Raw genomic sequence first — 12,470 nt, 5'->3', positions numbered from 1 at the left:
AACACTTTATGGAATCCTGCATTCTTTCTCTGCTTGCTGTAAAGTTCGGAGGTATATTGAAGTTTAGGATATGTGTAATTTCAATGATCAGGTCAATACTGCCAAAGTTATAAAACCTTTTAATGCATGAATCCTTTAAAACTTTTCTTCTGTTGATTTCTATCTTGGAGCTATCGGGAATAAATTCATACAAAATTTAGTTTATATCATTCAATATGGCATATGCCCAGTAATGCAGGCTTTAAAATGTACAGCTTCACAAAGCTGGGTCGGCACACTATGCTGAAACATTAATGGCATGTTCTATAACTCATACTCTGTTTCTATTAATATGTTAGAGAAAATTTTTCACACTCTCTGACATTTTCACCACTTGTATGATCTGCGAGTCGATTGAACTAAAGGCTTTTCCTTAAAAGAGTGACTCCTCTATCTGATGAGAGGAAATATTCAGTGTGAAGATGCTTAGTGAGTTCATCTACTCCCAAAGTTCTTCGTGAGTAAATTCCTGCTCCTTCATAGAAAAATTCTATTTATTCATCTGTCTTTTTTCTGTGCAACCAAGCCTTACTCAGCTGACTTCCTCCTCATTTCCCACACACCTTCTTATCTTATTCATTCCCCACATTCTGTGACGGACCAATTTGATTAGGATAAAGCAAGGGTTCATTGGCAGGGCAAGTCTGCATTGCAGTAAAACTTGGAGTAATGATCAGTGAGAAAACATAAACTGGGGGAAAATTCTAAGAATACTCCAGGAACCTTAGCTCAGGAGATATGATGGATGTTTCTCTGATTCCTATGGCACTTCTAGCATAAGAGAGGGACATTTCATTGTGTATATAATGTTTTCTGCATTCTATGGAAAAAAGTATTGTTTTCTTTGCAGTTGCTTATGTGAGGAGAACCCAGCAGCACCTGTGGCGTTGCAGCGATGTCACCTTCCACTGTGCCGACCAGCAGATCTGTGACCAGTGGATCCAAGTTACAAATGAGCAGCTGTCATTACTCAGTAGGTGCTCCTTTACTCTATGCACTCGGAACTGCCTGAATGCTCACTCCAGATCAATCTATCATCAAGGAAGCACTTTGAATCTGGTTGTAAAGTTACTTTCAGCACAGATAAGAGCTTATTAACTGTAGCAGCACGGGTTTAGGTGTAAAGGTGATTGCACACACCTCTGTTGATTAACCTAACAAACTAAACAGAATGTTGGGATTTTTCCAGGACATGGGAGCAGAAGTTTGACCCAGTGAACTACAAACCCACATGAAGGGGCAGACTTTGATCTGAAAAATCAAACCTAACACTTTAATAAATGGAAGCATGGTCTAAACCTGATTTTCTCTCTTTTTTTACCTAAAGTAATTAGCTGCACAGTTAATTTCCCTTCTGTAGGGTTAGAGTTAGAATGAAAGATGAGGGTTATTTTGAAGAAACTTTGATTAGATTGCCTCCTTAATGACAGTCTGTCACATTACAGATCTTAAAGTCTAAGACCTTAAAGCTATAGACTTTTAAGATTATAGATCTGGACACTGCATGTCCAAAAAATTAAACAAACAGGAAGATTCGAAGTGGGTTAAACCCTTCTCTTTAACTTTCACATATTGTTTTGCAAACTCAAATAACATAAAAAAGTTAACCTAAATTGTTGTATTAATTAAAGTTTTTAAATTTAAACTGATTGATTAAACTCAGATTAACATATTTCAAAATCTTTGATATATCTGCAAAAAAACAAAAATTTTTATTGCATAGAACCAGAATTTAACTCAAAACTTATATTTACATTTTGTCAATATTAGATGTATTATAACCTTTTCAGCGAGATATAATGTAAATCATAATAACGTATTTCTTTACAAAGTTTTCTTCTCTGGGGACCTTTTTTTTTTAAAATTAGCAGCATCTGGTTTTTAAAGTGCAACTAAACCCGATATAAAAGCATAACTCCGCCCTCAGACAAACTCTCAATAAAGTGTGGAGATGGTGGTCAAGGACAAGTGGGAGTGACATATAATTTGATATGATTGAATAATCAAAGTACCTACAATAAAATAAAAATTAAGTAATAAAATGTTGACGTGAAAAACAACATCGATCAAAGCTCACAAATCCAATTCCTAACTAGCCAGGATGACGTGTGTCTAAGTTAGATGGTTCAGTTTATTCTTTAAAACTGGAATATTGCATAGAACAGTGTTTTTGTCATTTTTCATGGTTGTATCTGTGGCCGTAGAGGGCATTTATGAACGATAAAGAATGCTATTAACCTCACATGTAAAATGGATGATATCACCTTGGAGATTACATCAAGGCGACTTCCCAGTTCCAAGTTTCCAGGTAAATTGAACATATAATTACTCCCAAAACACTGGGCTTCTATGTTGACATGCACCAGTTTACCCATTAGGAAAATGAAACTGTCCTTATTGCATTTTAACCCATAGAGGGCAGCAATAAGACGGTTTTAGGGAAAACATTTCAGAATTTTTAGTGTTTGTGGAAATGTCCAGTTTTGCACTGCAACATAAATATAGCACCCTTAAGGCCCAATTTATACAAGTAATATGGGAAAAAAAACATTTGGATCTTAGTTGCTCTTTAAAGATCAGTACACAGTCCCCTAAAAAGTTGTATTTTTAATAACTTTTATCTATAACTGCTATTTTTACACAACCACTAGACATTTGACATGCTTTATGGATTGGTGTGGTAGCATACCAGCACTTTTGGCTTCATTACAACTTGCCATGTAGGTCTGAATCAATCATGACCCATCCCTCATCTCAAAAGGTCAAAGAAGATGAATCACGATTCAAGTTCTAAAACTATCTATAACATTGTTATAGCGATAATTGAGTACAAAAAGATGTGCCACACTCTTTGGCTAATAGATCTGAAAGAAGATGCGTCTTAAATATCTGGAATCCTGATTGTAAGGTGATGTAGTGAAAGTACAATGTCATCTTGATGCCATTTTTCTAACCAAGATGAACCAATTCTGTCATATTAACCACATTCATTGTGAAGATGAAGTCTGTACATCTTTAATAGTGTTTGTCTCCTCCACATTGCACCTTTACATCACCCACAGACAAGCCCATTTATGTAATCTAATGGAATTTTTGTGTTATTGCCAAATGATATGGAGTTTTTTTTTCTTGGTGCTCATTTAACACTTGATCCCATTCAAATCTCTTTTAGTTTGAGCTGCTGCTGTACTTTATTTTTCCACAGCCGCCCCAAATAAGCCATTAACTATTCTCTGCCACATCACTTTAGAAGTTCATCACCAGATGATGCACTGCCTCCAAGTTGCCTCGCACTCCTTTCACAGCTGGTCGACGTGTCATTTATTTTTCAAACAGCACATTCTGATCATTATTTTAAGAAGATCTCTAGTTAATGAAAGCCCCAATCAGGGTGTTGTCAAATAAAAAAGTCAAGCATTTTCAACCGCTATCCTTCACTTTGCAGCCAACCGACCGAAGAACCTCTTGGTGTACATCAATCCGTATGGGGGGAAGCGACGCGGGAAGCACATTTACGAGCAGAAGGTGGCTCCGGTGTTTCGGCGGGCCGGTATCTTTACAGATGTGATTGGTGGGTACCTATCAATTGAGCTCCACAACATTTAAATAAAAAATGAGGCTCAAAGGCCACCATATATATCTCTGCTGCCACTGTGGCCCTCTCACAGGGCCAAGGTAGCCTCAGTAGGATATGATTTTGGTTTATGGCGGCATTAATCGTTCCACCACCTGAATGGATGATGTGATACTTGATAATCTTGGATATCCAAACACATCTATTATTCAATAAGTGTTTGCTACAGTGCATTTTCTTCAGTACTGATGGTCCATCAGAGTGAAAACCATTCACTCTGGGCTTCCTATAGCTGCTATGAACGGCATGATTTTTTTGTGCTGGGATTATATGCCTGGTAAACAGATTTACTGTTTTTTTTTCTACCTCTGGGCTCATTTTGTTAATACACAATACAATAGCTGAATTAGACTGTTTGTGCCTTTGTGCCTTGCTTCTTTTCTAAACATTAATCTGTTCAGTGGGTTTCAGCGAATGCATCCAAAGTGCTGTGTTTTTTGTTTTTAAATGGCTGCTCCGCCACTTATTTAGTCGGTGCATTTCTTTTATTGCACTTGCACTAACGTTTGCCATTTAATTGGTTTCCACAGTTACAGAGCGGGCTAATCATGCCAGAGACCACTTGAAAACAGAGGCCAATCTAGACGATTATGATGGGTGAGTACTTCAATGAGGTAGCTACTGCTGCCTTCGAGCTTTTGAGACACAGATTTTTGCTTATGGCATTTATGTTGATTCCCTTGTCTCTCTACTCATATTTTGATAAAACCACTGAGGCCCTCATTAAAACTCTGTTATTGGGTGATCTGCAAGGAGCTGAATTATTCATTTTCACAATGCAGTTTTTGCATAATTTCGACGTGCTGCAAACAACAATCTACAGCTTCTTCTTTTACAAACTGAAAATATTCATAAAAAGTCGTCTTCACCATCTAAGAAGCAAATATATCTTTATGAATTTGAATAGCAACAAAAGCAATGTTCATTTTTCCATTTTTCATTAGATCAAAACATGGTACAGTATTTTACTTGAATACATGCTGCTTTGGCTAAATTGTGGACATTAAGGCTTTTCCAAGCATCTGATATTACTTCATTTAAGACATCTCCAACTACCTTGGGACACCTAACGAACATTTGATTCATGAGTTTTGCAACCATTAGACACAATAAGGGTTAATTCTGGTGTTTAAAGTGTCTTAAATTTACTTAAATATTAACACATTCCACTAATAATTGCATTACCTTATCATATGATAATACCACCTCTGTTGGTTATTGAAGATTCACTCACCTTTGCATGCCGAATGCTTGAGAGGATGAAAGCACAACTTCGCCTAATTCATTCAGCTATTTAGCATTTTGAACCTTTTTGGACTTGGCAGATGGCCGCTCACACTGAGCCTGGTTCTGCTGGAGGTTTCTTCCTGTTAAAAGGGAGTTTTTCCTCTCCACTGTCGCTACAAGCATGCTGAGTGTGAAGTTGATGCAATCAACTGGTTTTCCTTAGATAGAAAACTTGGAATCAATTTGACTGTATGATCTGGTGAACAGTAAAGTGCCATGAGATGACATGTGTTGTGAATTGGCGCTATATAAATAAACTGAACTCAAGTTAGCATTAAACCTTCATCCCTGGGTAGTCATTGAACCCTAAATATGAAAAAAGATATGGTAATATACCAGTAAATATATATTTTGGTAACACTATTACATTGCTCTGCCATAAAAATATTTACAGCTTTAAGCAAAAAATTATTCAGAATTCATTAATTTTGCATATGGAGGAATAAATAGAATTCCTGGACAGGCCGTTGAAATTCTAGCATTGCAAATGTAAGACATCATTTCCAAACTTACACACCATGGAGGGTTAAAAGGGACCAAATTAAATGCACCATGGAATAATAAAACATACCATTAAATGTCCCGTTAAATTATAAGATGCAGAGTTTCATAGTAAATTGTCCCAATAAATAGGCCAATAATGTCAAATCAGTTCAATTAGATAATTAAATGGATTGTTTTTGCCAGTGTTTGCTAGTGGGCGGGGCTAATGCTGATACTGGCTGAAGTCTGATGCCGTGTCCTCCAAGCAGGACCTGAATGAAAAACATTTCAGATCAAACTAAGGATATAGAGGATAGAGTTGCTCAACTAGAGATTATGGTGAATAGATTGCAATAATCTCTTAGGGTTACTGAAGTTATTCCAACATTTTCAAAAAAAGACATTAGTCTAGGCTACAGCATCTTTATAAGAAGTTGTCTTGACTTATGTGAAGCAGCCAATCAGTGGTTAGGTTGGTCCCGCTTGAGTTTCTTGGATAAAGTTGACAGTATGAATAATTTGATAATTAGTATGCTGCATGGAAACAATTAAACAATAATTTAACAGTATATTCAATTATTTAATGGTACATTCACATTTGTTTATTTGATGATATATCTATTTATTTAATCTTGTCCCTCAGTAATGCTTAATTTCTACGGAATTCAAAATGTAAAGACACATAAAGTGACATAATTCACGGTTTAGTTTTTGGTCTAAAAATGTAATTAAATTCAGAATTACTCTGTTTCCATAGGGATAATGAAACATTGTTGTAACTTCTGGGGGTTTCTTCAGCTAGTTTTTGTAGATGTAGGCAGGATAGATTTCCTCTATTGGTGTGTTTTAAGTTCTGTCCTATGGCTTACATCTCATGAAAACTTTGGGTTCATGAATAACATAAAAAAAAATAAAATAAATACTTCTTACTGCAGGAACTGCAGCAGACAGAAATATATGCCCATGTACAGTATATGTAGTCAGCACTGTCAGTAATTATGCATAAATGCACCATAGCATGAAGGTGATCAGCTGTGCCTTTACTGAGCTAAAAAAGCATGGCTTGCTTTATTAGATGCATTTAGTTCTTCAGCATCGCAAGTTCAGGTTGTCTGTCATCTTCTTCTTGCCTGCTCTTTATTTAGCAGTTTAATTTATGGGTTTATTAGTATTATTTTTATGATTCATGTATTTTCCCAAGCAGTTTATCTAATTAGGACAATACGGACAAAGTTTTATACTTATGAGAGAATTCTGGCACTTTGCATTTTTATATTGATATATTTTGATATGGCAGGAGCCAGTAATGCTCCACATTTTACAAACATGTGTATGATGTCACGGTGTGATGATGTGGCAGGCTGTATGTATAAAATTATTCTATCACTGCTATTCTGAGACTTCTTGAAGAAGCAAAACCGGGTGATAAGTGCTGTCATTTGTCACCCGAGTAATTTCTCTGGTCTGATTAACATAAAAATTTCTGTCAAATCTGCTGTCACGTCTCATAGTCATTTAAGACATATACATTATGAAGTCTTATTTAAATTGCTCCAAATTATTTCTTCTCAGGAAAGAATCAGGTAGAGAAAGCTTAAAGGTAAATTTAAAGCTTTCCTTTACATGGTTTAGATAAGGTGTGTTTGCAGTCCAATCAAACATTGTGATATCATGTGTATCAAAGCATTAGTATTAGTACTTTTGGCAATGTGGGCAGGTGTGAAGTGTGGTTATAAATGAAGTATACATCCCAATAAAGTTTGTCAGAAGAAGGAAGTATGAAGTGTGCTAAAATCCCCTGGTAGATGGCTGCACCAACTTTGGACTCAGTCATAATAGACCAACTCTTCCCTCCCTCCTTGATTTATTTAAAATGTTAAATGTACCTTTTGAAAGAGGACTCTGGACCCCTGAGCAACAGTTTAATTAATTTCCTCCTACAGTGGAAATCTACAGTGCAGTGTTTCCTAAACTTTTTGACTTTATTACAGAACTGAGTGGGTTATTGTTTTGAAAATTAAATATTTAAGTCTGTATTATGTAGTTAAGAATTATTCAGTTACTAAATAAGTGTGATTCTTGTGAAAAGGAAAGCTATTAATTACCAATAAGGTCTAATTATAAAGTTATCCAAGTAATCCTGATCTAGCCCTTTAATTTCGCAGGCATTCTGTGTAGAAATGTGTTTTCTGTGTGAAGCTATTTTAACCAAATTTGTGCCAATACTGATTTCAGTTAAAGTGAGCAAAATGCAAAAAAAAAAAATAATAATAATGATAATCTTATTTTAAAAACATTTAAATTCAATAAAAAAACAGATCTGTAACAATACAGTCCATGAATGTAATGTTTCTGAATTCAAATGTTCATATTGCTGCTTTTTTACAGCTCTATCTGCCTTTCAGCAGTTCTTACAATAACCACAAATCATCAAAAACCACAAATCACTGACATACATCAAGGTTATAAGCTGTAAATTATGCGAGCTAAAGCGAGAAGCCAAGGGTAAAAAGTGCACCGAAAGGGCCCTTTCTATCCTGCCAGGCACCCCGTCCTTTCAGCTATTCATCTTTCATTCGTAACAGTGGAAGCAGGGTTAGAACCCATTATGCTTTTTATTCTGCAGCTCACATAATTTATAGATGCATTTCAGTTGCTTTCGAGTTAGACCTAAGAAGCTGTAATGCCGGGTGGCACAGCGTGATATTCTTATTTATTGTAAGGTTTAACAGTTGCCCTGTTCCATTATTGTCAAGGTTTTCTTGCTGTGCAGCTATTTTCCTCCTGATTATGTACTTTGACTCTGAACACATGTAGATATAATTCAACTCATTACACAGCAACCTGCCAGGATACTACATGACCTGTTCGCAGGAGTGCGTTGGGAAGACTAGAGGATGGTTTCAAGTTGCTGGTTTCTTCTTTCTCTCCAGGGTGGTGTGTGTGGGTGGAGATGGGATGTTCAGTGAGATCCTTCATGGGCTGGTTACCAGGATCCAGGCTGATCACAACGTTGACCAGAACCAACCGGATGCGGAGTTGGTGCCATGCCCTTTACGTATAGGGATCATTCCTGCAGGTGGGCTCTGGAATCCTTTTACATGCAAACATTTTTTGGAATAAGAACTCTTTGATTTTTGATTGTTCTTTTATATGTTAGTGGAAGGGTTGGGTTTTGTCACAAAACAATCAGAAATCCTTTAAATCTTCACTTTTTAAGTAATATTTCTATGGTTAAAGCTGGGGAAATAAACAGGAAGACCCTGAGAACTTGTTTGAAAGTAACCGGTTATTTAAAATGTATCCAATATGGCTACCATGCTTTCAAAACAACAAAAAAATGCATTTATATGCATTTTTTAATGGTTTGCTTTAAATAAAATCTTACCCACAAGCAAACATTTCACCTCCATCTGTGAAAATGGATGTAAAATGTACCACTTGCCCTCAAAATTCTCCAGAACAAAGCAAGTTTTTCTATGTTGATTTGACTGTATCACATAACCACAACTGTGATGCAAATATGCATCATACTGCAGCATCAGATGAAGATCTGGTGACATTTAAGGCCATTAGAGTTTAGTGAATTAATCATCATGTGAAAGAAACTGGTTTGAGATGTTTAGAGCTTTGGGTCATACTGTAATGCTCTGCTGGAATTACACATTGGAGCAGGCATACCCAATGCTGGGCCCTTTGAGGGCCGCTGTCCTACAGGTTTTAGAGGTTTCCCTACTTCAGCACAGCTCATTTTCATTGATAGCTGATTAAGAGGCTTTTGCTGAACTGCACCCTTTAAAATGAGCTGTGCTGAAGGAAGCAAACCTTTAAAACCTGCAGGACAGCGGCCCTCAAAAAGGCTGATTATGGGCTGATAACTGGGTGAAGCTGGTCAACAATGGTAGTGCTTAAATGTTGCAATGTTAATAGAAAAGTAAAGTCCCGGAGGTTCTGAATTCAAATCCCACAGACTGGCACTTTGGGTCAAAGAGCAAGAACCTTAAACTCAGATGGTTCCCTTGGCGCCACACAGTGGTTGGATGGGTTAAACGCAGAATTGAATTTCTCCAATCTGAGATCAATAAAGTTCTTTAATCCCCAGCAGCCTGATATGTTGATGCCAGGCAGGATAGATCCATGCCTTCATGTTGCTTTCAGATTGCAACCCAACCTTTAGATTGTCTCAGTTTAAAATGTGACTCTTTGGGCGAGGAAAAGAGTTTCTAATATTTTACTGTCCAGTTTTTGTGAGAGTTTTGAGATTCTGTAGGTTCCTCCGTTTTGTCGAAAAAAATGAAATGGGTTCTTCTCCAAGGTCTTTTCACAAAGCTACCGCCTTAGGTTTACATTAAATTATACAAGCACCTTACATATTTCCCCTGTAGCCGCTGCCTTTGTAAATCATGTAATCCTGACTGAAATATTACAGCATGCCTTAAAGATACAACATTCCCTTACTCTCTAGGGAGAAATTGCTTCCTTTTTTGTCCTGTGCAGTCATGATATATCACTTAGCTGAATGCTTAAAGTCTAAGCAGGGTCTTCAGGTGTTTTCCAAAAGTCACTAATAAAAGTGACGGTTAAGTCATTTGCATGGAAGAGATGCAAAAGTAGGAGATGGAAGTTTTCTACAGAAAGTGTAAATGATTTATCTACTTTTAATTGTTACACTTTCAGGACTTTATGCTCCCAGGGTTCTTAGTTATGTAAGATAATCTCCATGGCAACAGGCCAGGGTGCCTCTATGATCCCCAAAGAGGTCAATCACTCCTAAGTGGCATGATTGGGAACATGCTGCGTGACATTTTTAAAATCACTGTACATTTCAGCGGGATGGAAATAGGATGTGTGAAGACCAGCGTGAGGATATCCTGAGCTCAGCTTGATGTCGGTGGCCGCCTTGTTTTTAAAAAGGGGTGGTGAGACAGTTAATGATTCATCTGGATAAAGATGATTCAGTTGAGCTACTGCAGTTTGTTTTAAAAACACTGTTGAATCAATATGTCAGAGGTTTTATTTCTTTTTAGCTGATAAAAATCAAGCAGCTTGCTACAAAATGAAATGAAATCTGAATGTAATGGAGATAAACTGATTCTAATGAGCAGATTAACAAAAAATATCTGTTGTGCTAGATTAATCATTAGAACTTCCTGTAATATTTCAGTAAATGCTCAAATTTTTTTTACTGGAATGTCAAGTTGCGGTGAAGGATAAAAAAATAAAATAAAAAAAATCAACAGCCAAACATTTCTTCAATCTTTTAAGCTCAGAGCATTGTTTTATATCAGTTAAGAAAATAAGAACAAACAGAGTTTTACACCAAAAGTTATGCTAAAAGGTAAATGCTTCCCTGAACTATGCATTTTTTTCCCCCAGAAAAACATTTTCTTAATAATAAAAAAGAACACCTGTAATACTTCTAATATTTTTGGTCCCCAAAGTAAATCATTTTTGCCACTCTTAAAGACACACAGAGCTTTTTTGTTTCTTTTGCTCATGCTATAGTTTGTTTTGTATTTGTTAATTTACATTTAACAGAGTTTTATAGCACCTTGTATTCAGATTGCAGGTTTGGTGACTCTAAAACTACAATGGAAGTCAAATCTTTCAGTTATGAGGCTATTCTGGTGAAACACATCATTGTTTTTGTCTGAGGTTCTGGAAAATAACATTTAAAAGAAAGCATAAAACTATAGACTTAAAAAAAAAAAATCTTCTAGTTTATTTGACTTAGATTTTCCAGAGCTATATCTATAGTTACGCCATCAGAAGCTCAGGCTGCTGAGAGACTTTATTTGCTCCTATCTGTTTTTTTTCTCATGCCACTGTCCATTACTGTATCACTGCAACTATTAATGCTGGTAACTTTATCTTCAGTCTTTCTGTTGAATCTGTTGAAAAACAGATTCTAGAATGAGAAAAATGTATATGCTTTGTGGTAATTTTGTACTGAAGCTACAGCTACTCTCATAGTTTATTGGCTTTCTTACCCAGAAAAAGCACAGCTGGACTGGTGTTAGATTGTGTAGCTCTTCGAGAATAGCATTTGTTTTTTTTATTTGTGCCTTGTTTTTTTATTTATCTTAAAAACACTGTGTCATTTCTTCTGGTTAGCGGGTTTTTCTTTTAGAATTTTTAGAAAAATGTTGTGAAGAATCACTTGCTGCTTTCAAGTTGGTTTGCGCTGTTTTTTTAATAGGTGCCATTTAATTCAAGATTCATTTTATTTAAAAAAAAGTAACAGTCATACAGTATGTGTCCTGAAACTGAATTGTAGGAGGTTTACAAATTAAATAAAAAATATTTCCGCTATCTCACTGCCTTTCTCCACCTCTTAGCTAATGTGTGCTCAAAATGCTTCGATGGAACGCATTCCCCTTATGATGTCATAAGAGGAAATAAGCTGCCCACAGTGTTCTGTAGCAGCTCATCGGTGGAGCTATGGCCTTCAACTAATGTTTTATTCCATGCTCCTAGCATTTCTCCACAAAATCTGAATAGTTGTCATGGTTGCGGGTTGTGGGGGCACAGCCCGCGGGAGGACGGGGGCGTGTAAAGCCAAAACAGCTTGTTCAGAGGAGGGCTGAAGGAGGAGAGTTTTGTTAAAGGCCATCTGCCTAATCTAAGAGGAATTTTGCTGCGCAAAAGGTGAAAAAAAATCCTCAGGAGGTCTTATTGTTAATATATTTTCAAAAATAGCATAATGAAAACAATTAATCGTGTTAATCCTGTTTAATTGATTACTGAAATAATCATCTACTAATTTAGTAGTACTTTAATCATTACCTGGAATATAGAGACCCTAAAAATTGCTTTAGCTGATAGAGATACCCAATTAGAGGAGTAATTATACCAAGAATAAAAAAAATATATAGATAAATATTTTGTATTTAAAGGCAAACCATCTAACTTTTGGCCACTAGGGGTGCTAGACCTGCAATGTTCCTGTCTAGAAATTAATGGGATAGAATTTGAACTTTATTGATCTGACAATGGAGAAATTAACTCTCTGCATTTAACCCATTCC

At 36.3% G+C, this 12,470-nt stretch overlaps 1 protein-coding gene across 1 annotated transcript in view; it reads left to right on the top strand.

Moving 5' to 3' along the window:
* cerk (ceramide kinase) overlaps positions 1–12,470 on the top strand; it is a 54,525-nt gene that overhangs the window by 17,294 nt on the left and 24,761 nt on the right. Inside the window, exons 3-6 of the mRNA XM_015397083.1 lie at positions 890–1,012; positions 3,485–3,610; positions 4,204–4,270; positions 8,377–8,522. Of these exons, the coding sequence (XP_015252569.1) occupies positions 890–1,012; positions 3,485–3,610; positions 4,204–4,270; positions 8,377–8,522 (462 nt within the window). The remainder of the gene's footprint in view (positions 1–889; positions 1,013–3,484; positions 3,611–4,203; positions 4,271–8,376; positions 8,523–12,470) is intronic.

Source organism: Cyprinodon variegatus, unplaced genomic scaffold (genome assembly GCF_000732505.1).
Source record: "Cyprinodon variegatus isolate N-32 unplaced genomic scaffold, C_variegatus-1.0 Scaffold28, whole genome shotgun sequence".
NCBI lineage: Eukaryota > Metazoa > Chordata > Actinopteri > Cyprinodontiformes > Cyprinodontidae > Cyprinodon > Cyprinodon variegatus.
Note: the sequence above shows the minus strand (reverse complement) of the source record. Positions and strands in the feature narration are given on the sequence as shown.